This window comes from Triticum dicoccoides, chromosome 7B (assembly GCF_002162155.2).
Source record: "Triticum dicoccoides isolate Atlit2015 ecotype Zavitan chromosome 7B, WEW_v2.0, whole genome shotgun sequence".
In the NCBI taxonomy this organism is placed as follows: Eukaryota; Viridiplantae; Streptophyta; class Magnoliopsida; order Poales; family Poaceae; genus Triticum; species Triticum dicoccoides.
The window spans coordinates 341,728,160-341,753,027 of NC_041393.1; the positions used below are offsets into that span (position 1 = coordinate 341,728,160).

The 24,868-nt window shown below is 46.3% G+C and overlaps 1 protein-coding gene and 1 non-coding gene across 2 annotated transcripts; both read right to left on the reverse strand.

The window, feature by feature from the left end:
- Window positions 1-766: 766 nt before the first annotated feature.
- LOC119338908 (programmed cell death protein 7-like) lies at window positions 767-24,756 on the reverse strand. The gene is made up of 6 exons (XM_037611115.1): window positions 24,745-24,756; window positions 24,517-24,599; window positions 1,892-2,408; window positions 1,573-1,785; window positions 978-1,119; window positions 767-771 (listed from the first exon to the last, which is right to left on the reverse strand). The coding sequence occupies exons 1-6, from the start codon at window positions 24,754-24,756 to the stop codon at window positions 767-769; spliced, it is 972 nt and encodes a 323-aa protein (XP_037467012.1).
- On the reverse strand, window positions 842-914 carry LOC119342499. Its single transcript, XR_005165624.1, has one exon. It is a non-coding gene; the product is annotated as a small nucleolar RNA snoR53Y (small nucleolar RNA).
- Window positions 24,757-24,868: the final 112 nt, after the last annotated feature.

A 24,868-nucleotide genomic window follows, 5' to 3' on the forward strand; every position in this document is an offset into this window, starting at 1 on the left:
AGGAAACCAAAAGAGGAGCACTACTACTTGCAGATAACCAGAGTTCAACAAAGATACACGTATCATCAGTTTGCCAAACATGGCAGTGTTCGGTACAGAAAGATATAGTACAAATGGCCAAACATAGATGCGTTCAGTTTCAGAAGAATCTGAAAGCCAGATCTCATCTGGAAGCCAAACTTGCATTGTTACAAACACATGGCAGAGATTAGTACAAGCACTTACTAATCAGGTCAGACTGAAGAAATCACTAGCAGCGGAAATGCATCATTCTAAATCTTCTCAGTTTGCAAAACAAGATTCAGCAAGCAATCAGCCATTATGAACAAGCAGTAGCACTACTTCTTGCAGACGCAACACAAGGGCTCGGTTTACAAGAGTAAAAAAAGACAACATTAGTAAGATCATGTAGTACCACAACTACAACATTTTCTAGATAGATAATCAGTTTGCAAAAGATAGATAATCAGTTTGCATACTGAAGTTAGGGACGAAGGAGTTCCCTACCATAACAATCGAAAAGAATCCGCCATCCCGACAGGCAACCGACAGCCAGGATCAAACATCAGAAATGAACAGATGCCCAGGGATCAGACACGTGCCGCTTACCACCACAGATCTCTCACAGGTCACTACCAAGCTGAAGTGGATCTTGGTCGTTGATTTTCGCACCAGACGATCAGTTTGGACGCATATTTTACTCCCAGTTGCAACCTATCAAGATCCCTTCTGGCAGCAAAAAATACACAGACAAGAGATTCGTAAGCTAAACTGAGAAAAATTAAGCAAAGCAAATGTTAATTCATTGTTTTTGGAAGTCAAAAAAGCAGCACTAAGTAAATGTTTCCCTCGGTAATAATATATTGCTCGTCAGATAGTATCAGTATTATCATGGTTAATTCATCATTGGGAACCTTACAACTAGATTACGAGCAAACAGACAGTAATGTCTCACGGCAAAGTATGGGTGCGCATACCTTTCCCTTCACGGCAAAGTTGGAGAGGCGGCGCATGGAGAGCGGCGAGCGGTAGGGTTTCCTCCTCTGCTTTGTTTAGATTGGTCCTCAGTATCTCCTTGTCCCTCTGTAGGGCTTCCACTTCATTGTTCAGTGCGGTAACCTGTCCATGATCAAATGCCAAATCATCTGCATAGTTGAGTTGCCAGACCAAAAACTAAGCCATGTACAGTACTGTAACAAAATCAGTGAAACTGAATATGCACCATCAACTGATTAAAAGCCGTGGATAGTATATATATGATTCATCAACTGATATGGGCAGCTAGCGAACCAAGTTTCCCAATGGGAAGAAGTCACAAGAGCAGACATAGAAAATGGATATTTTAAACTAGACTGCAGGCTGGATGTGTGGTTTCAGGGGCTTGGTCGCATCAAATTGGGGTCAATATCAAGTAGAAACTAGTAGATTTGCTCCTCCATATGCTAGATTCAGGGGAAGGATTGGAACAATAGTGGTTCCTGTTGTATCTGTGCAGTGCAGATGATGAAATGTGTGCAAGTTATCTGAAAGATACGCAGGTTATCTGACAGCGAGGAAAGGGGTGTTACTGACGTCGGGGGCGTCCCGGAGGCACTTGCGCAGGTCGTCGCTCTCCCTGGCGAGCTCGTCGCAGGACTCCATGGCGCGCTCTAGGTCATGCTCGTAGAGGACGCACTCCTTCTCGAGCCTGGCGGCGTGGGCGGCGAGCTGGTCGCGCGCGGTCGCCACGGCCTCCTTCTCCTCCACGCACCGCTGGATCCCCTCCGCGTTCATCGCCAACTCGTTCTGCACGGGGCCGTTCCGATCCGTCAGGCATTCCGTCGAACATCTTGAGTGCGCGAGTAACCACCACATCGGAATGGATGGGGGAAGGGGGAAAGGGGGGACTGACCCTGAGGAGGTCGATGCGGCGGGCGGCGGCGTGGAGGTCCTCCTCGAGCGTGAAGACACGGTCCTGGAGGCGGCGGCGCAGGTCCTCGGAGGCGGCGAGCTTGGCGCGGAGCGAGCGGTCGGGCACGGGGAGGCCGAGGGAGGCCTCGATGGAGCCGCACACGTACTCCTCCGCGTTGCCGGGGAGCGCGGGCCCGGCGGGTGGGGGCGGGGGACGGGGACGGGGAGGAGGGGAGGCGTCCTTGCCGTTGGCCGGTGCATGGCCTCGGTGTCCTCCACGACGTAGAGCGCAGACTCCTTGGCGCCGGCCAGGAGGCGGCGCATGGCCTCGGCGTCCGCGGATCGGAGGGCCGCGAAGAGCGCCTGGTGGGAGAGCGGTGGGGAGGGAGGGAGACGAGGTCGGCGGCGATGGTGAGGAGGGCTGCAAGGTCGGCGGTGGGTGGGAGCGATGGGGAGAGGACTGGATCGGGGAAAGGAGGCCGGGGAGAGGACTGGATCGAGGGAGGAGGTGGCGGCGGCTGCGAGGAGGAGGGGTGCGATGGGGGGAGTCAATGGGATCTGACCTAGGGTTTGGGCTGCGGGTGGGGGTATCTCTTTTTCATTTTATTTTCTATTTTTCTGTAGATAGATGGATGGATGGATGTGGGATGGAGAGATGGATGGATGGATGGATGGGCGCCATGTCATCGATCCGTGGGAAGAGTCATGATTGGTTCGAAAAAACAGTGATTTAAAAAAGTGTCTAAGTACTAAAAATAGAGGGATTTTGCGAAATAGCTATCAAAAATATTTTGCAAAATGGCATCACACAAATTTTCACTAGAGTTAGACCACATTTTATTGATAAGGACCAATTTCTATGCATTTCTGATCTTTCTAGCTATTTTTAATCATTTTCTGAGTGCCCAAAATGAATTTTTTGTGAAGGACCTACCATATATTTGTTGCAAAATTGTACCAAATCAATTTTCTAAAATACTAGGACATATTTAATGCACAATTGACCAAATGATTGGGTGTCAAATTTTTTGATCCACCTCTCATGAAAAAGACAAATTCCTGCTCATTTAGTAGGAAACGGGTCAAATTTGAACTGCAGCGTCCTCATTGTTTGTTATTTATTTTTTCCAAAAATCATTTATAGGTACAAAAGTATCTATTTAATCAGAGTAACAACAAAAAAATTCCAAGATTCAAGCATTAGCTAGGAACGATCATTCCCTCCGTTTTGACCGCATTTTGAAACGGGCATAAAAAATTCAAAAAAAATCAAAAAATTGGGAAACCTTTGCATTGTGTCATTATATGTGGCCAAGTTTCCAGGAAAAATAACAAACTTGTAATACGGCAATTATTTTAAAAAAGTGTTCTCAGAAATGAGCTATCATCTCTGAAGATTCACGGCTTTCAAGCCAAATGATCAATCTTATGGCCACATTCATGGCATAGTTTGTTCAAATGATCTCATATTGTGCACAAGGGTGCATATTGTAATGGCAAACAATGTTTCCTAAGGAAGTTTTCATTTTCTTTGGACGAAAAAACCATTTTCCATTTTCTGAGTGCCTGAAATGACTTTTTTTGTGAAGGACCTACCAAATAATTGTTGCAAAATTGGACCAAATCAATTTTCTAAAATACTAGGACATATTTAATGCACAATTGACCAAATGGTTGTGTGCAAAAAGTTTTGATCCACCTCTCGTGAAAAAGACAAATTTCTGCCGATTCAGTTGGAAGTGGGTCAAATTTGAACTGCAGCTGCCTCATAGTTTGCTATTTATTTTTTCCAAAAATAATTTCTAGTTACATAAGTTCCTATTTAATCATAGAAACACCAAAAAAATTCCAAGATTCAAGCATTAGCTAGGAACGGTGCTAGGTCTAGTGGGTTGGGCACTGCCCACGTAGGTGCTAGGAAGGAAATTACAACATAACATTCTCACGAGGAGACCGAACGATGCTCAAACATAAATTAGCAGCCAAGTGTTTGATTAGTGGTACAGGAAATGTACATGGCTAATGGGTGTGAGTTTTGGCTGAGGATGATCAGTTACTAAGAAGACCATCTTCACAAATTTTCACCTAAAAAGGAGGAGCCTAGGTGGTACTTGCTTTGCAAACTACCACACTGGACATAACTACAAATGTTGAAGCTCGGCTCAAAATAATGAATGGATTGAGCTGGCATTTGGTGGAGGATGGTTATTTGGGCATAGGAAAGCACTATAGAAAATGGATACTATTTGGACATGCCAAAGTGGTACTTCCTTCACAAACTGCTGCTCTCAACATAATAGGAAAATGAATATTGTTGAGCTATTTTTGAACTAGGCAAGGAAGGTTTTTGACATATTTGATGAAGATATGATCCAAACAATTTATGAGATTTTTTTGGGAATTTTTGGAATGACAGAAATATAGGTTCCTTCACAACCTAGGGCAAAAACTGCCACATGGACATGACACATAGGCAAAACTGATGAGGTGGCGCCTAGTCATCACAACCAACCACAATCTGCAAGGCTATGACCATCTATTTTGGTCGTTAATAACTAGAAATAAGGCAGCGGCCAGCCCTATTTGCTTTGTGACCATTTGGTGTAAGGAAATTACGACCTTTCTGACCAAAATGGTCGCAATGGTTTAGGGTTTGGAGCCCCCCGAACAGCTTTTGACCAATTGGTCTCAAATGGCCATAGATCTATGACCAATTCCTCCAGGGTCACTGACAAAAGGTTGCTAGTTGACATATTTTGTTGTAGTGAAGCAATGTTTGCACCATGGAGTTAGCAAGTACTTGGTCTCGTGAGCTAGCAACTTCTTCTTCATTAGTTGCAATGAAATTGAGCAACATCAAGGTTGGTCGTGAAGCTCGTGGAATGTCCAACTATAATTTGGATATCATTTTGTGCAGCTCAACTAAGATCAAGCGTGAAATGTATATATCTGTTTGCACAAAAAAGGGTAAAGGACGGTCACTAACAAGTGATGAAACATACATCAAATTAAAAGAAGCATATTCCTTATTGTAACATCCCAAATTTTCAAATTGGGATGTTATACATTAGATCATCATTGCATATCATATTTTATTGCATTTTGATTGATCATAGAAATTCTGCGCAACTCAAGGACCCGCGGAGAGAGTTGGGGATTTCGTTATTTTCATATTTGAGTTTTCTCAAATTTTGAAAAGAGGATCATTTGGTTTTAATTATTTTCTCTTTGAATATTTCTTATATGAAAATAAAAGAGAGGGGATAAAATGACTTCTCCAAAATAAAGAAATATTGGAGGAAAAATATTAAAATCAAATAAGATTTTTATTCGGAGTTTTGTTGCTATTTTATTTCAATTAGGAAAAAACTGTGTTTTCAAGATTGCATTAGAGGCCCAAATAAATGTTCACTTTGTCCGCAATATTATTAGAGGACCGCAAAAATTTATTTCAGGATTTTTGGAGTCTGTTTAGTATTTCTTTTATTAGTTTTTCTGTGTCAGGATTGTTTTTTTTAAAGTTACCACCTTACCGGGCCGTATCCAACCTGGACACTATACCCGGCCGGCCCTTTAAAGGCCGCAGCCCGACCCTGCAGCCAGCCCATCCTGCCACCCCGCCCAAACCCTAGCGCCGCCGCCGCCCTGATCTGTCGTCACCGCCACCCTGTCGCCTCGCCCGCCACCGCCTGCTGCCTCCGGAGGAGCCACCGCCGCCACCGACCGCCCCGCCGCTATAGGAGGTGCCGCCCGCCGCCGCCGACCTCGTCGGAGGTATAGCCGCCGCCGCCACCGGTTTTCTTAGAAAAACCGTTCGGTTTTTTTAGAAACCCTAGGTTTATTTTTTAAGATCGGTTCGTTTTTTCCGGTTTAGTTAAATAGCGGACGTTCGTCCGTACGTTCGTTTTAACGAATGCTATTCATCCGTTAGCCACAGACAGTGAACGTTCGTTCGTTAGCCTGTTCGTCGCGTTTTATTTTCCAGGGTTTTTCCGCGATTATTTTCGATCGCGATTTCTACCCTGATCTTCGTTTTAGTTTATCTTTTCGCTCGTTTATCCGATTCTGGTGATTCAAGCGCCTAGATCTTCGTCTCGAAGCCCTCTTTCTGTTTAACCAACTTTAACAAGGTTTTGGTACTGTAAAATTTTACTTTAGTCCAGAATAGTAAATGGATCTTGTTTCTTTCGTAGTTTGAGTTTCGTTGCTCCGTTTGATTTGATTCTTTTTGCAAACCGGAGTTATTCAGTTGAACTTTCTGGTTTGATCTCTTATTTGAGTTTACCCATGCTTCTAGTTCAGTGCTTATGTATGTTATTGTTTGTCTGTGATAGAGTACCTGGAGTGCGAAGCATGCTACTACGAGTCTCTAGGTTTTACGGATCATCAGCAAGGCAAGTAACACTTTGATCATACCTCTTTACTACCAAGTTTTATGCATTAGATCAACCCTCAAACATTGCATGGTTAGTATTTGTTTAACATGTGGGTTTGGGTAGTAGATGATGAGGTAGAACCTATTGTCCTTTTATTATCTAATCTTTGGGAGTTACTTCTATGTTTATGCTTATATTGCTATGCTATGCTCGTAGACGTGGATTGGGTGAGTGTATCCATGACAGATGTGAGTATTGTTAATTAATGGATAAATTAAGGAGGATACGTAAATACACATCTGGGTGGATTGGTTGAGGCACGCTGGAGTACCCAGTGATTGTCAGGGCACCTAGAGAATCCAGTGTTGTTCTAGGATATCCTGGAGTACCTGTGTGATCATCCCACGGTTTGCCACCCAAGCTCAAAGGGATCATAAGATTATTCATGCTAGAAACTTCCGTGTGCAGCCACTATGGGCGCTGGCATAGTTGAGTAAGTTGCATGAAGCTCTTGAAGAGGTAGGCTAGCAGATGTAGTGGGTTATAGGTAGTACTGTCTACCCAGAGTAGATAGTTAATGCTTCAGAAAGACTATGTCTCCAATCTCCGATCATGGATGTGTTTGAGTCTTGTGTGGAAAAGTGCGCAAACCTCTGCAGAGTGTATAAACTAATCATGGTTAGCCGTGTCCCCGGTTATGGACATCTTGAGTATCTGGTTCTTGGATTATCATGTTGATCTCATCACTCTAAATTAATTTGATTGTGTTAATGATGATGCTTAATTGGGATTGAATTGGAGGGACCTTCTCAATGTTTATCAACCACCACGATAGTTAAATAAAATTTATTCCTTTGTTGTAGGGAAAATTTGGCTTTATGAAAAACTGTAACCATAGAGCTTCCCACCAGCCATATATGCATGTAGTGATAGCAATCATTCTATTCATTACTCTTATGTGTTACTTTGCCAGCATATTCCATGTGCTGACCCATTTCGGGCTGCAATATTTCATGTTGCAGACTTTTCAGACGATGAGTCAGGTGCCATAGGTTGTTGTGGTTCACTCAACTATGCCGTTGGAGTTGATGGACTCACTTTATCTTCCAAGCCTTCCGCTGTTATCGTTTTTAGATGGCCTTAAGCCATATTATTGTAATAAGTTCTCTTTTGAGACATTTCGATGTAATAAGTGTGTGACGGAAACTCTGTTATAAACCCTCAAGTACTGTGCGTGTCAGCATTACCGATCTAGGGATGACACTGATGCACAAAGACTAGACTATTTGATGTCTGGTCGCTACAAGATTGTATCAGAGCACACGCTGACTGTAGGACACGACCACTAAGCTAAAACCCTAGATCACTACTCTCTTCTCATTTCTGACTCCTCTCCCTTTTCTACTCTATAGGATGGCGGATGCAAGGAACAAGTTCACACAACCGGATGAAGACACTCCTTTTGGACGACACTTGAAGGAAGTTACTAGGTACCTGAACATCGGAATACCAAGCTTCACCGGGACCTACATCGCCACTTTACCAGAAAAGGAGTGTTGGATGATTCGAGTTCAAGTTCCAGGAAGGACGTTCATGCCAGTCACTGAGTCGATAGAGTTTTCCTGTGACGCACCAACCTGGAGTCTCGGAAAGAGCATGGCATCCCACATCACCATGGGACGCATCGGAGAAGTTTACCACAATGATCTCAAGGATACTATCTACCAGATTTGTGGGTGCCGAGATGAGCAATGGGAGATGATCAGTACCAGGAGGGATAGGTCAATTGCAGCTTTCATCCAGGAGTTAACCCAACACATTCGTCGCCAGGAGAACTAGATGTGCGTAGGCATGATAGATCTTAAGAAGGCAATGATTAGGAACACGAAGCTGGAGGAAAACTCAAGTCTACACGCGACGAATATGAGGAGGAAATGAAGATACTCGTGGAGAAGAATGACGATCTGACAAGGAAGCTAGGAGTATTCATGGGAGACCCCGCACCAGGAGGAGATGACAGTGATTCCAAGGACATTCGTTTGGAGCACTACATCATCATCGACGACACCGACTTAGACCCCGACGACAGCGATGATGACTATGTTGATGAAGCTGGAGCAGATATCATGGAGTCTTCCACCGATTAAAACTTCTAGTCGACCACCATATCAATAGTAGTATTCCCCCATGTGTATAGTATAGTCCGAGCACTTTTGTAACGATAGTTAGACCGATTGTATGCCCTTGTGTGAATTGATTGAAGTGATATGATTGTGTTTGTCTCATGTGCGTATGGGTAGTGTTTTCCCTCTAGACCTTATTCTATTCTATTTTCTCACCTTTTCTAAGCCCCTCAGATGCCTCCGAGACGTGACAATGGATTTGCTTTCCCACTGGAGCTCCCTCAGTTGATCCACCAGCAGAATACCCTGATGCAACTACTAGTCCGGAATCAGAACCAGGGGAACAACAACAACAACAACAACAACAACAACCCACCACCACCACCACCTGTTGATCACTTAGCCCGTTTTCTAAGGCTGGATACGCCGGTGTTCTCTAGTAGCACCGGGCCGATTGTTGTAGATGGTTGGCTCCACAAGATTGGAAGGGAGTTGACCACTTCAGGATGCACAGATGCGGAGAGAGTGCGCTTTGCTACACATCAGCTTGATGGACCCGCAACATCATGGTGGGAGAATTTCACAGCCACTTACCCCATCGACACTGTCACATGGGGCTAGTTCCAACAGGCTTTCCGTACTGCCCTTGTTTCAATAGGAGCTATGGCCATGAAGAAGCGTGTGTTTCGCAATTTGCACCAAGGAGGACGCACAGTGGGCCAGTATGTGGATGAGTTTAGTAAGTTAGCATGTTATACCCCAGATGATGTCACTACAGATGCTGCCAAGCAGGAGAAGTTTCTGGAAGGACTGAATGATGAGCTAAGCATGCAGTTGCGGGTGGCAACCTTCAACAACTACCAGGAGTTGGTAGATAGAGATCTCATGATTGAAGGGAAGCAGCAGCAGATTGACAACCGCAAGAGGAAGTATGGACAAGGGAAGTATAATTCAGGAGCTCAGCAGAGGCCCCGTTTTGCCCCGAACTCGGGAGGACACATTCACCACAACCATGGAGGCCATAATTCAAATGGAGGAAGTTCGCATAACCATAGTGGCCCCAAGGATGGGAATGGGAATGGAGGAAGAAACGGCGAGAACCGTTCCAACCCAGCAACGCCCGCAAGAAGGATCTAAGTCACATTACTTGTTTCAAGTGCGGGAAGAATGGACATTACACCATGGAGTGTTCTGAAGCAAAGAATGGAAATGGCAATGGAAGCTCTGGGAAGAAGCCCAACCCTTTCAACAGGGGACAAGTGAACCACGTTAGCGCGGAGGAGGTTGAAGCGCAACCCGATGCAGTTATAGGTAAGTTTTTGGTTAAGTCATTTACTGCAATTGTTCTTTTTGATACCGGTGCATCGCATTCACACATATCAAGGGGATTTGTGGATAAGTATAACCTGCCAACCAAGCCCTTAGGTCACCCATGTTAGTAACCTCGCCAGGAGTTGAGTATGTGGCTAGCCTATTGGTAACTACGTGTTCCCCTCAGACCTAAATATTATTGGAATCGCAAGGACTGGATGTAATATTAGGCATGGATTGGTTATCAAAGTATGGAGGGAACATTGACTGCACCAATAAGTCAATTTTGCTCACCATCCCAGAAGGAAGAAGGATTAATTATGTATCTCGGCATGTGCCGAAGAGGACTCAAGTGAATTCCTTATCAGGAGTTGTACAGGAGGAAGTACCCGTGGTGAAGGATTTCCCTGATGTATTTCCATAGGAGTTGCCAGGCATGCCACCGGATAGATACATTGAGTTTTTGATTGAGCTTTTTCCAGGCACAGGGCCAATATCTAAGAGACCGTATCGGATGCCCGCAAAGGATTTGGAAGAAATTAAGAAGCACATTAAGGATTTACTGGATAAAGGCTATATCCGCCCAAGTTCATCACCTTGGGAATCACTAGTGCTTCTAGTGGAGAAGAAGGATGGATCGTTGAGGATGGTTGTTGATTATCATGGATAGAATGAAGTGATGATCAAGAATAAGTACCCACTGCCGATGATCAATGATTTGTTTGACCAGTTGCAAGGAGCCAAAGTATTTTCAAAGATCGATCTGCGATCAGGATACCACCAGCTGAAGATTCAAGAGAAGATATACCTAAGACGGCTTTTACCACAAGGTACGGGCTATATGAGTATACCGTTATGTCATTTGGTCTGACTAATGCGCCTGCCTATTTCATGAACATGACGAACAAGGTGTTTATGGAGTTTTTGGACAAGTTCGTCGTGGTGTTCATTGATGATATTATGGTCTACTCAAAGGATGAAGAGGAGCATAAGGAGCATTTGCGTTTGGTACTTGGGAAGCTCAGAGAACATCAGTTATATGCCATGTTCAGCAAGTGTGAGTTTTGGTTGAAGGAAGTTGGATTCCTCGGACATGTTATATCCGGAGAAGGAATAGCAGTAGACCCCACCAAGGTTGTCACTGTGACTAAATGGGAATCACCCACATCAGTTGGAGAGATCCGGAGTTTTCTTGGACTCGCAGGATACTACAGGAGGTTCATTGAGAATTTCTCTAAGATTGCAAAGCCCGTGACGGAGTTGTTGAAGAAGGACAACAAGTTCAAATGGACTAATAAATGTGGCCAGTTTTCAGGAGTTGAAGAAACGTTTGGTTACAGCCCCAGTGTTGATTCTTCCAGATCAACGCAAGGATTATCAAGTGTATTGTGATGCTTCTCATCGAGGACTTGGAGCATTTCTTATGCATGAGGGAAGAGTTGTTTCATATGTCTCACGACAGCTTAAACCCCATGTGCTAAATTATGCTACACATGATTTGGAGCTAGCAGCCATAGTGCATGCATTGAAGACATGGGGCATTTTCTCATCGGAAACCATTGTGAGGTGTACACGGATCACAAGAGTTTGAAGTATATCTTCACGCAGAAGGAGTTGAATCTCAGGCAGAGGAGGTGGTTGGAGCTCATCAAGGATTATGATATGAAGTTGCATTATCATCCCAGAAAGGCTAATGTAGTTGCCGATGCGTTGAGTCGCAAGAGTCATGTCAATACACTCATGACCGGAGGATTACCCAAGGAGTTAGCAGAGGATATTCACAAGCTATGTTTGGAAATAGTTCCGAGAGGCTATGTAGAAGCATTGGAAATTCAGTCTACCTTGATGGATAAGATCAGGGAAGCTCAGAACACTGACAAGGAGATTGTCGAGATAAAGGAAAGGATGAGCAAAGGAAAGGCTAAAGGATTTCGTGAGGACGAGCATGATACCTTATGGTTTGAGGATCGCGAATATGTGCCTAATGACCTCGAAATCAGGAAGTTGATTCTACAAAAGGCCCATGATTTGCCGTATTCAATTCACCCAGGGAACACCAAGATGTATCTGGATTTTAAGGATAGTTTCTGGTGGACCGGAATGAAGAAAGATATTGCTGAGTATGTAGCAGTATGTGATGTATGTCAGAGAGTGAAGTCAGAGCATCAGAAGCCAGCAGGATTAATACATCCATTGTCGATACCCGAATGGAAGTGGGATAAGCTAGGCATGGATTTTGTCACGGGTTTTCCCAGGACTCGTTCAGGCTATGACTCAATATGGGTTGTAGTCGATCGGTTGACGAAGGTAGCTCATTTCATTCCAGTGAAGACCACTTACACCAGTGCTAAGTTGGCAAAGATATACATGACCAGGATCGTATGTCTGCATGGAGTTCCGAGGACCATTGTATCAAATAGAGGAACCCAGTTTACCCTAAAGTTTTGGAATCAGTTGCATGAGACTTTGGGTACCACGCTAGAGTTTAGTACAATCTTTCATCCAAAGACAGATGGACAGACCGAGAGAGTCAATCAAATTCTGGAGGACATGTTGAGAGCTTGTGCGCTAGATTATGGATCTAGTTGGGACGACAATTCTCCATATGCAGAGTTCTCTTAAAACAACAGTTGTCAAGCCAGTCTGAAGATGGCCCTTTCGAAGCTTTGTACGGAAGGAGGTACAGAACACCGTTGTTATGGGATGAAGTTGGATACCATCAATTGTTTGGACCAGATTTGATTAAAGAGTCTGAAGAGAAGGTTAAGTTGATTCGCGAAAGACTCAAGGTAGCCCAGTCCAGGTAGAAGAGCTATGCGGATTCTAAACGCAAAGAGACAGTTTACGAAGTCGGAGACAGAGTGTATCTTCATGTGTCCCCACTTCGAGGAGTTAAGCATTTTAGAGTTAAGGGAAATTTAGCACCACGTTTTGTGGGACCATACAAAGTTTTGGAGCGTATGGGAGAAGTTGCTTATAAGTTGGAATTGCTAGAAGGATTGTCAGGAGTTCACGATGTGTTCCACGTTTCCCAGTTGAAGAAGTGCCACACAGAGATGGCCGATATTCCTCTGAGAGATACAGTGCCACTGGAAGCGATTCAGTTGGACAGTGATTTGACCTACCAGGAGAAACCAGTAAAGATTCTCGAGTTCGCCAGCCGAGTCACACGCAACAAAGTTATCAAGTGTGGCAAAGTTCAGTGGAGCCACCATACCGAGGATGAAGCCACCTAGGAACGAGAGGAAGACCTACTGAAGGACCACCAGCACCTATTTTCTAGCCAACCCGAATCTCGAGGGCGAGATTCATCTTAAGGGGGCACTACTAGGAAAAGGCCTGCTAATGGCGCACCTATTTTGGCTACTAATGGCGCACTACAGGTGCACCACTAGCATCATGCCATTAGTAATTAATACAAATGGCGCACCCCTGGTGCGCCATTAGTATACCAGATACTAATGGCGCACTAGGGAGTGCGCCATTAGTATATCACATGGTGCGCCATTAGTATGCCTCCCAGGGGCCATATTTACCCTTGTGCTCTGGCTTACTAATGGCGCACTTCTAGATGATGCGCCACTGGTGTGCTTATTGCAGTGCGCCACTAAAGTGCAGAGTGGTGCGCCACTAGTATGAATATTAGAGTTTTTTTTCTTTTCTGATATTTGCATAGGTTACAAAACATATTACTGCACAGAATATAGATAGCACAACATATAAACAGCAGATTTATCGAATATAATAGAAGATTAGTCCCCGAATACAATTCATTATATTAGTCTCTGAATTTAAAATACCAGACAAAGTTAGAACATTACAAGTCTCGAGACTGCGAGTAGTGAGTTTGTCTTCACATTACAAGTCGATATCGATCATCTAAACTACCATCACATAGAAGAGAGTTGCGGTCATCACGATGAGCATCATAGCGATGAAACTGGTCTTCATTCGGTTCCTCCAACGCTCCCTCCTCTCTCCCGCTAGATAGCGCGCGTATCTAACTTCCACCTCCGCCCTGGTGGTGTACCCTTTGTAACTGTTACCGCTGAAACGGTGAACCTGTCTCCGACACTCCTCCCAGTCGTTGTAGACTCCGGGAACCTTACCCTTGTACACGACATACGACGACATCTATATGCACTAGCCAAACAAAACGTTAGTAGCAATTCATAGACAATACATAAGCAATATATAAGTATGCAAAAAAAGATCAGAAGAGAAAAGCAACACATTAATAGCACGATTCATGGTCCTACTAATAAATAGCATGATTACATATAAGTTGAGCGACCAAAGAGACATACAAGTTCATTAAAGTTTAATATTACGACATGAGCCAATCGACATTTCAGAACTACATAGCATCACTACTTTTGACTCGACTCAGGGAACGGAGCATGGATGAAGCCGCCGTCTTTCGTGATGGTCATGAAATCGCGAGCGTTGTCATCCTGCATTTGTAGTGTTGTTTCTATTTCACTGTTGGACGGTTTATATCTGAGGTAGAACTGCCCCGAGGTACGAAGGACATCTTGATGGATGATTTCCGCAAACTCCGACTGGATGCGATAGAATTCTTATCTGTTGTCCACGTCCTGGATTGCCGACAAGCGTGTGGCCCAATCTTTGAGATTATTTGGTAGCAGAAGGTGATTATGGTCCCGTACGATCGCCCGCATGTGATGGAGGGCGTAGTAGGCAACCTTGTGACTGTCAGGCGGTTGCTTGACGCAGGGGAACATTGTATTGTGGGTGAACACGTGCTTGCCGTAATTACGAATTGTCCTGCTGAAGGTGCCTCCAGATCTGGCGTAGCCGGGGAGAACATCATCAAGAACTTTGTTGATATTTGTGTAGTCTTTCTTCGACTGACGGTCCGAGTCGAAATACGTGGCCATGGAATATTTCAGGCTTAAGAGGATGAGTGTGCAATGTGTGTCACTGCACAAAACATGGAATGTTAGAAAAAAAAGAGCGACCGAAATCTAAGAAATCATATGTTACGGGGCGGTGAGGGGATGACTTACTCGGGAAAGTAAGGCACGAGGAAGTTATCCTTATCTGGGTTTGCCAGAATGACGCCTTCGAGGTGTGAACTCGCGACTTGCCGGTCCCCAGCGCTGCCCAAGATCTTCGCACGCATGTAGAAGGGGTCGACTATCACGATGTCCGGGGTCTTGTCTCTAATGATCCGCATCTCCATACTCAGCGAAAATAGCCGAATGAAGGTGTAGTGCAGCGGATGAAGGTTAAACATAGCGAAGATGTCATCAAACCGCAGGACGATCATACCCCCGATGGCGCTATCCACAAAGAGCTTGCCCTCTGGCACCTTGGCCACAAAAACCGGGTATGCCACATCATTCTCGGAGAGATGCCGCTTCTCCAAAGAAAGAACACTGTCATGTAGACTCCGCATAGCACCGGTTGCAGCATTGAGCAGATTAGTCGGTAGCAAAGGCCTACCCGCCACATGCACCCTCCTCAAGATATCCTTAGGTGAAGGTGGCCCGTCCTGAGCACGGATCATACTCAGTGCCCGCTGGCTCGCACCGCCCTTGTTATTCTTTTGTTTCCGTCCCTTCTTCTTCTGCTGTAATGGGATCGAGTTCTGCTCAGAGACCGCCTTCTTGAGTGTGTTGGGGCTGATAATATTTCGCACCTCGGCTATATGAGGCTCGGTGAAGGCGGCAGCTAGAGGCATCTCCTGAGAACTGAATGCCAGACGACGCCTGTTGCAATTGGGTTTCTCCGTGGTACCAGCTAGATCGCAGTCGTCTTTTGCAGTTTTGGGTTCTTGAGAAGGAGGCCCCAAGAATTCGTCACCGTACCCATGTTCGGCAAAGTACTTATCAACGTTGGTAAATGTACTGTCGTCGTCGTTGTTGTTCGGATCCTGTGCCATATGCATGTCCGGCATGTCCGGTAGCGTTGCGGCGGTCTTGCGATGGCTTGCCCCTGGCACGACTGGCGGTGTTGTCTGTGGGGTGGTGTCCCCCGCCCCCAAATGAATCTGGCTCTTCCGCCAAAGCAGGGGCCAGCTTAAGCAGGCGCTGAGGGTCATCACATCATATTCATCGGCCCCAGCGGGTCGAAACGGAGGTAACAACTCGTCGCAGCCTGGCAGCACCCGAACCAGTTCAACCCCGTGAAACACGGGGTTGCCCGGTTGAACGATTCTACCCTTGCAACATTGATCAGCTCGCCGCCCATGAAGTGTAGGAGAGTGGAGTGAACGTCGGCGCCAGCGCCCTGCAAAACCATGTAGGGCATTAGGGATGCCCAGTCAAAGGCAAGGAGATGAAGTCATTGGTCGAGAGGCTTAGTTATCGTGATGGCGTCGAGGTCGGCTAATGTTGAGGCATCGCCAACGGCGGGTGTGCAAGTGACGGAGGGGCCGCTTGCTACCGAGGTTCTGGCCGACGTATTCTTCACACACCTGGGTGCATTAAGCTCCAATGCCCGGGCCGGCACTGGAGACACCAATGGCGCCGCCTGCGCATTGTGCGAGTTGCTGGGAACTGGGGGCGGCCCTCGTTTGCCGCCCGCAATCCACGCCTGTAGCCCCTCAATCAAGGTAGGCACAATGGCGGTGAGTGTCGTTCCCAGTTGGTGTTGCACTTGCTCTTGGACCATCTCCAGAATCCACGCCACTTGTGCCTTGAGTTCTTGAACCTTGCACGACTGGCTTTCCGAGCTGGTCTTTTTCTCCTTTCGCCCACTAGCATTATAGTATGACGACCATTTTGTGGACAAGCCTTTTCCGGCCACACGAGCAGCTGACGACGGCTTACTGAACTTATCCTTGTTTTTCATTACTTTCAACGCCCTATTTAAAGTGTTGTCCCAAGAGGAGCTCTAAGACGACCCCGCACTACTGCTTTCAGTGTCCTGCGGAAGGAATGTGAACCATTTAGAAATTTGGCTTCATTAATTAGAATGCAACCATATGGAGCTAATTACGTGGGGGTGTATTCCTTACGAGAACACGCTCAAGCGCCTTAGTCTTCGCATCCATGGTAAGCTCCTTTGTTACCGAGTCCACCTTGTACCGGGACCTGACATAGTTCCTGGTGTGCTTGTCACGGTATTTCTTGAAGCTGGGCGGTAGGCCTTGCTCGGCACGCTCCGCGTCCTCCTTGTCCCATATAGGTTCCGCCAATCTGTAACTGTTGGGACCGAGTTGGAGGACCCCTAAGATCAAGTCCCACATTTCTTTCCCCCACTGACTTGATTCCATGGTTGTGCTGCTCTCGCACTTGATCTTGAACTCCTTGTAGTCATCTTCGCTCATCGAAGGATTTTTCGCCTTGATCTTCTCATAACTCTCACCTTTGTCAATCATTCTCTTCACCGCGCTTCTCCAAGTAGATAGGGCCGTGCTCATCTTCGTGAGGGCAGGACTGTTCACTTTATTTCCTGAGAGGCGTTTGTTTGCAAAGTCAGTGGGGAACTTGTATCGTTCGTGCAGCTTCGTGAAGAGGAGGCTGTGCAAATTCCCTTGGTCAGGATGCTTTAGGTTCTCGGTGTTGATCGAGACGGTGCTCCAGAAAATGCACCCGAGCTGAACAGAGTACCCCTTGACTAATTCTTTGGGTGCCGTTGGATGCCCATCAGAGGACACTTCAGTAAATTCCTCCTTGACGGTGCCGAGCACATTCGGGCGCCGGTCCTTCCGTTGCCTCTTCGGTTGGCTGCCATCTGTGCATGCACTGCCATCATCAGTGGTGGCATCCTCGGCGGCACCATCAGTGGTGTCATCCCTGACGCCACTAGTGGTTCTGTAGTCAGTATCAATGTCTTCCGCGGCGTCCTCATAGCGATGAGGTTCTTCCTCCATCTCCTGGGACAGCTCCGAGAATTGCTTGCCCGAACCGCCGGCCTCATCGTTGTGGGCCATGTTTCGCTCTAAATAGGAAATAACTTTGGTCAAAAAGTTGGTTATTGTCAAGGAACAAGATCATGGTCTCATCATTTAGGGTTTGTCGACACCGAGGCATCCTAAAAGCTAAGCTTTTATCATTTAGGGTTTGTCGACGCCGAGGCACGCTAAAAGCCTAAGCTTTCATCATTTAGGTTTTTATCGACACCGAGGAACCCTAAAAGCCAAGGTTTTATAATTTAGGGTTTGTCGACGCTGAGGCACCTAAATGCTAAGTTATGTTTTCATCATTTAGGGTTTATCGATGCCGAGGCACCCTAGTTAAGCATTTTAGAGTTAAGGGAAATTTAGCACCACGTTTTGTGGGACCATACAAAGTTTTGGAGCGTATGGGAGAAGTTGCTTATAAGTTGGAATTGCTAGAAGGATTGTCAGGAGTTCACGATGTGTTCCATGTTTCCCAGTTGAAGAAGTGCCACACAGAGATGGCCGATATTCCTCTGAGAGATACAGTGCCACTGGAAGCGATTCAGTTGGATAGCGATTTGACCTACGAGGAGAAACCAGTAAAGATTCTCGAGTTCGCCAGCCGAGTCACACGCAACAAAGTTATCAAGTGCTGCAAAGTTTAGTGGAGCCACCATACCGAGGATGAAGCCACCTAGGAACGAGAGGAAGACCTACTGAAGGACCACCCGCACCTATTTTCTAGCCAACCCGAATCTCGAGGGCGAGATTCATCTTAAGGGGGCACTACTAGGAAAAGGCCTGCTAGTGCCGCACCTATTTTGGCTACTAATGGCGCACTACAGGTGCACCACTAGCATCATGCCATTAGTAATTAATACAAATGGCACACCCCTGGTGCGCCATTAGTATACTAGATACTAATGGCGCACTAGGGAGTGCTCCATTAGTATATCACATGGTGCGCCATTAGTATGCCTCCCAGGGGCCATATTTACCCTTGTGCTCTGGCTTACTAATGGCGCACTTCTAGATGATGCGCCACTGGTGTGCTTATTGCAGTGCGCCACTAAAGTGCAGAGTGGTGCGCCACTAGTATGAATATTAGAGTTTTTTTCTTTTCTGATATTTGCACAGGTTACAAAACATATTACTGCACAGAATATAGATAGCACAACAGTTAAACAGCAGATTTATCGAATATAATAGAAGATTAGTCCCCGAATACAATTCATCATATTAGTCTCCGAATTTAAAATACCAGACAAAGTTAGAGCATTACAAGTCTCGAGACTGCGAGTAGTGAGTTTGTCTTCACATTACAAGTCAATATCGATCTTGTAAACTACCATCACATAGAAGAGAGCTGCGGTCATCACGATGAGCATCATAGCGATGAAACTGGTCTTCATTCGGTTCCTCCAACGCTCCCTCCTCTCTCCCGCTAGATAGCGCGCGTATCTAACTTCCACCTTTGCCCTGGTGGTGTACCCTTTGTAACTGTTACCGCTGAAATGGTGAACCTGTCTCCGACACTCCTCCCAGTCGTTGTAGACTCCGGGAACCTTACCCTTGTACACGACATACGACGACATCTATATGCACTAGCCAAACAAAACGTTAGTAGCAATTCATAGACAATACATAAGCAATATATAAGTATGCAACAAAAAGATCAGAAGAGAAAAGCAACACATTGATAGCACGATTCATGGTCCTACTAATAAATAGCACGATTACATATAAGTTGAGCAACCAAAGAGACATACAAGTTCATTAAAGTTTAATATTACAACATGAGCCAATCGACATTTCAGAACTACATAGCATCACTACTTTTGACTCGACTCAGGGACCGGAGCGTGGATGAAGCCGCCGTCTTTCGTGATGGTCATGAAATCACGGGCGTTGTCATCCTGCATTTGTAGTGTTGTTTCTATTTCACTGTTGGACGGTTTATATCTGAGGTAGAACTGCCCCGAGGTACGAAGGACATCTTCATGGATGATTTCCGCAAACTCCGACTGGATGCGATAGAATTCTTATCTGTTGTCCACGTCCTGGATTGCCGACAAGCGTGTGGCCCAATCTTTGAGATTATTTGGTAGCAGAAGGTGATTATGGTCCCGTACGATCGCCCGCATGTGATGGAGGGCGTAGTAGGCAACCTTGTGACTGTCAGGCGGCTGCTTGACGCAGGGGAACATCGTATTGTGCGTGAACACGTGCTTGCCGTAACTACGAATTGTCCTGCTGAAGGTGCCTCCAGATCTGGCATAGCCGGGGAGAACATCATCAAGAACTTTGTTGATATTTGTGTAGTCTTTCTTCGACTGACGGTCCGAGTCGAAATACGTGGCCATGGAATATTTCGGGCTTAAGAGGATGAGTGTGAAATGTGTGTCACTGCACAAAACATGGAATGTTAGAAAAAAAAGAGCGATCGAAATCTAAGAAATCATATGCCCGGGGCGGTGAGGGAATGACTTACTCGGGAAAGTAAGGCACGAGGAAGTTATCCTTATCTGGGTTTGCCAGAATGACGCCTTCGAGGTGTGAACTCGCGACTTGCCGGTCCCCAGCGCTGCCCAAGATCTTGGCACGCATGTAGAAGGGGTCGACTATCACGATGTCTGGGGTCTTGTCTCTAATGATCCGCATCTCCATACTCAGCGAAAATAGCCGAATGAAGGTGTAGTGCAGGGGATAAAGGTTAATCATAGCGAAGAAGTCATCAAACCGCAGGACGATCATACCCCCGATGGCGCTATCCACAAAGAGCTTGCCCTCTGGCACCTTGGCCACAAAAACCGGGTATGCCACATCATTCTCGGAGAGACGCCGCTTCTCCAAAGAAAGAACACTGTCATGTAGACTCCGCATAGCACCGGTTGCAGCATTGAGCAGATTAGTCGGTAGCATCGGCCTACCCGCCACATGCACCCTCCTCAAAATATCCTTAGGTGAAGGTAGCCCGTCCTGAGCATGGATCATACTCGGTGCCCGCTGGCTCGCACCGCCCTTGTTATTCTTTTGTTTCCGTCCCTTCTTCTTCTGCTGTAATGGGATCGAGTTCTGCTCAGAGACCGCCTTCTTGAGTGTGTTGGGGCTGATAATATTTCGCACCTCGGCTATATGAAGCTCGGTGAAGGCGGCAGCTAGAGGCGTCTCCTAAGAACTGAATGCCAGACGACGCCTGTTGCAATTGGGTTTCTCTGTGGTACCAGCTAGATCGCGGTCGTCTTTTGCAGTTTTGGGTTCTTGAGAAGGAGGCCCCAAGAATTCGTCACCGTACCCATGTTCGGCAAAGTACTTATCAACGTTGGTAAATGTACTGTCATCGTCGTTGTTGTTCGGATCCTGTGCCATATGCATGTCCGGCATGTCCGGTAGCGTTGCGGCGGTCTTGCCATGGCTTGCCCCTGGCACGACTGGCGGTGTTGTCTATGGGGTGGTGTCCCCCGCCCCCAAATGAATCTGGCTCTTCCGCCAAAGCAGGGGCCAGCTTAAGAAGGCGCTGAGGGTCATCACATCATATTCATCGGCCCCAGCGGGTCGAAACGGAGGTAACAACTCGTCGCAGCCTGGCAGCACCCGAACCAGTTCAACCCCGTGAAACACGGGGTTGCCCGGTTGAACGATTCTGCCCTTGCGACATTGATCGGCTCGCCGCCCATGAAGTGTAGGAGAGTGCAGTGAACGTCGGCGCCAGCGCCCTGCAAAACCATGTAGGGCGTCAGGGATGCCCAGTCAAAGGCAAGGAGATGAAGTCATCGGTCGAGAGGCTTAGTTATTGTGATGGCATCGAGGTCGGCTAATGTTGAGGCATCGCCAACGGCGGGTGTGCAAGTGACGGAGGGGCCGCTTGCTGCCAAGGTTCTGGCTGACGTATTCTTCACACACCCGGGTGCATTAAGCTCCAATGCCCGGGCCGGCACTGGAGACACCAATGGCGCCGCCTGCGCATTGTGCGAGTTGCTGGCCATGAAGCTGGGAACCGGGGGCGGCCCTTGTTTGCCGCCCGCAATCCACGCCTGTAGCCCCTCAATCAAGGTAGGCACAATGGCGGTGAGCGTCGTTCCCAGTTGGTGTTGCACTTGCTCTTGGACCATCTCCAGAATCCACGCCACTTGTGCCTTGAGTTCTTGAACCTTGCACGACTGGCTTTCCGAGCTGGCCTTTTTCTCCTTTCGCCCACTAGCATTATAGTATGATGACCATTTTGTGGACAAGCCTTTTCCGGCCACAAGAGCAGCTCACGACGGCTTACTGAACTTATCCTTGTTTTTCATTACGTTCAACGCCCTATTTAAAGTGTTGTCCCAAGGGGAGCTCTAAGACGACCCCGCGCTACTGCTTTCAGTGTCTTGCGGAAGGAATGTGAACCATTTAGAAATTTGGCTTCATTAATTAGAATGCAACCATATGGAGCTAATTACGTGGGGGTGTATTCCTTACGAGAACACGCTCAAGCGCCTTAGTCTTCGCATCCGTGGTAAGATCCTTTGTTACCGAGTCCACCTTGTACCGGGCCCTGACATAGTTCCTGGTGTGCTTGTCACGGTATTTCTCGAAGTTGGGCGGTAGGCCTTGCTCGGCACGCTCCGCGTCCTCCTTGTCCCATATAGGTTCCGCCACTCTGTAACTGTCGGGACCGAGTTGGTGGACCCCTAAGATCAAGTCCCGCATTTCTTTCCCCCACTGACTTGATTCCACGGTTGCGCTGCTCTCGCACTTGATCTTGAACTCCTTGTAGTCATCTTCGCTCATCGAAGGATTTTTCGCCTTGATCTTCTCATAACTCTCACCTTGTTCAATCATTCTCTTCACCGCGCTTCTCCAAGTAGATAGGGCCGTGCTCATCTTCGTGAGGGCAGGACTGTTCACTTTATTTCCTGAGAGGCGTTTGTTTGCAAAGTCAGTGGGGAACTTGTATCGTTCGTGCAGCTTCGTGAAGAGGAGGCTGTGCAAATTCCCTTGGTCAGGATGCTTTAGGTTCTCGGTGTTGATCGAGACGGTGCTCCAGAAAATGCACCCGAGCTGAACAGAGTACCCCTTGACTAATTCTTTGGGTGCCGTTGGATGCCCATCAGAGGACACTTCAGTAAATTCCTCCTTGACGGTGCCGAGCACATTCGGGCGCCGGTCCTTCCGTTGCCTCTTCGGTTGGCTGCCATCTGTGCATGCGCTGCCATCATCAGTGGTGGCATCCTCAGCGGCACCATCAGTGGTGTCATCCCTGACGCCACTAGTGGTTCTGTAGTCAGGATCAATGTCTTCCGCGGCGTCCTCATAGCGATGAGGTTCTTCCTCCATCTCCTGGGATAGCTCCGAGAATTGCTTGCCCGAACCGCCGGCCTCATCGTTGTGGGCCATGTTTCGCTCTAAATAGGAAAAAAGTTTGGTCAAAAAGTTGGTTATTGTCAAGGAACAAGATCATGGTCTCATCATTTAGGGTTTGTCGACACCGAGGCATCCTAAAAGCTAAGCTTTTATCATTTAGGGTTTGTCGACGCCGAGGCACGCTAAAAGCCTAAGCTTTCATCATTTAGGTTTTTATCGACACCGAGGAACCCTAAAAGCCATGGTTTTATAATTTAGGGTTTGTCGACGCTGAGGCACCTAAATGCTAAGTTATATTTTCATCATTTAGGGTTTATCGATGCCGAGGCACCCTAGGTTGACTGATATATATGGGTATCATCTAATAATATACCCAATCAAGAAAAGGGAAGGAGAATTCTAAGTTGGGCTTAATCACTTGACTCTATTGCCACCTATGGTTTAATGCAGCAAGAATAAAGGGGCAGTTGATCCTACTTAATTAAGTACTAAGATACCCCGGCCCATGCATTAGTCGCAAGTACCCCATATGTCCTATTTTTAGCAAAGTCATGCTAAAATTCACGGAAAATTTCAGCATGACCTTTGCTAAAAATAGGACATATGGAGTACCCGAATTTGCCGGAATGGAAGTTAATCGACATTCCTGCAAACTCAAGGGACTCTTGGGGTACCTGCAAAATCATTATCCCCGCGTAATGAAGTCGCCCATGGGCCATTTCAGAAGATCACAAGTAGCATCATCACAAGTACAACATCATCACAAGTACAGCAGCAGCAGCAGTGAATACATGCATAAAGCAGCATCAACAGGTTTATTCTTCTTCTTCATAAACACTAATTGTCTAATTGAGCAATACAGCGACAGTGTGAACAAATAAAACACAAACTACACCTATATATTTGGGTACCTCTATGGTAGTAACGTGCCATGCTCTGCCTAGAGCTACTGCAGCACGATGAACCCCTCAAAATGACATATCCTTGTTCAGTTTGGCTAGCAGAATTTGTTGCCTAGCTAGTCACATTCTCACATCTGGACATCAATCCCCTCACTCACATCTACACCTACCAATATCATACGGTTACGGTAGCAGATGATTGCTAGACTACACTCTTAAACTCATTTTGGGATCAGTGGAAAATAGTTAGTGCCTAATTCCTGCTCCACTTTTCTGCCTTGTTTATCACTGAAAACTAATATGGGAAAAGTAATAAATAATTAGCACTAGTTTCCTGGTACAGTAACAGATGTCAACCGATCCATATAACTCATGATGGCGCAAAAAGTTCAAATGGTGAGTAGCTTAGCTTGGTATGTCTCAGACTCATTTGTGCACTGGTAACTAGTTTTTTACAGCAACCAACAACAACACTGATGAGGGAGCTTCCTGCATATTTCTAAAAGAGAAGGAAAATTCTGTTTGCTCGTAAACTTGCTCAAGGCTACAAAACTAGTGTAAGTTGTCGCTGTTCTACACACACTTAGTTCCAATTCATGACCATTTCAAGTTAAATGTTCTTCCTGTCTTCCAGGCCCATCTAAGCATGTCCGTCCACACAATAACTCTGCGACTACTTCTAATGGAGGAGAGGAGGAACAACAGAGGTGGCTACTCACATCTGCTTCTGGTAGGTGTTGAGGTAGGACTTCTCGTAGTACTCAGAAGCGGAGTAGAGCTGCGGCCGCAGGTTCTTGAGCTCCTACATCAAGCATGGCCACAACACTCAGTTTATCTACCATAGACAGTTAAGTTTAATTTACAAAGGACTGAGCACAAAGTTCAATGTCGAAACAGACTAAACTTTTAATGAAGTGATGAGGTTCAACACAAGTCAAAGGACTGACCACTAGATTCATGTGAGGGAGCACACAATTTTTCAATCAGCACAACTACAAAACCTACACATTGACAACCACCAGTGAATCACATTGTAAATTCAATGAACTTGCAGTTGAAGAAACCATCAAA

Coding starts and splice junctions, on each gene's coding strand:
- LOC119338908 (XM_037611115.1), bottom strand. Junction 2,409..24,516: donor AACACCTACCAGAAGCAGAT/GTGAGTAGCCAC, acceptor TCCTCCTCGCAG/CCGCCGCCACCTCCTCCCTC. Junction 1,786..1,891: donor GCCGCATCGACCTCCTCAGG/GTCAGTCCCCCC, acceptor GGCCCCGTGCAG/AACGAGTTGGCGATGAACGC.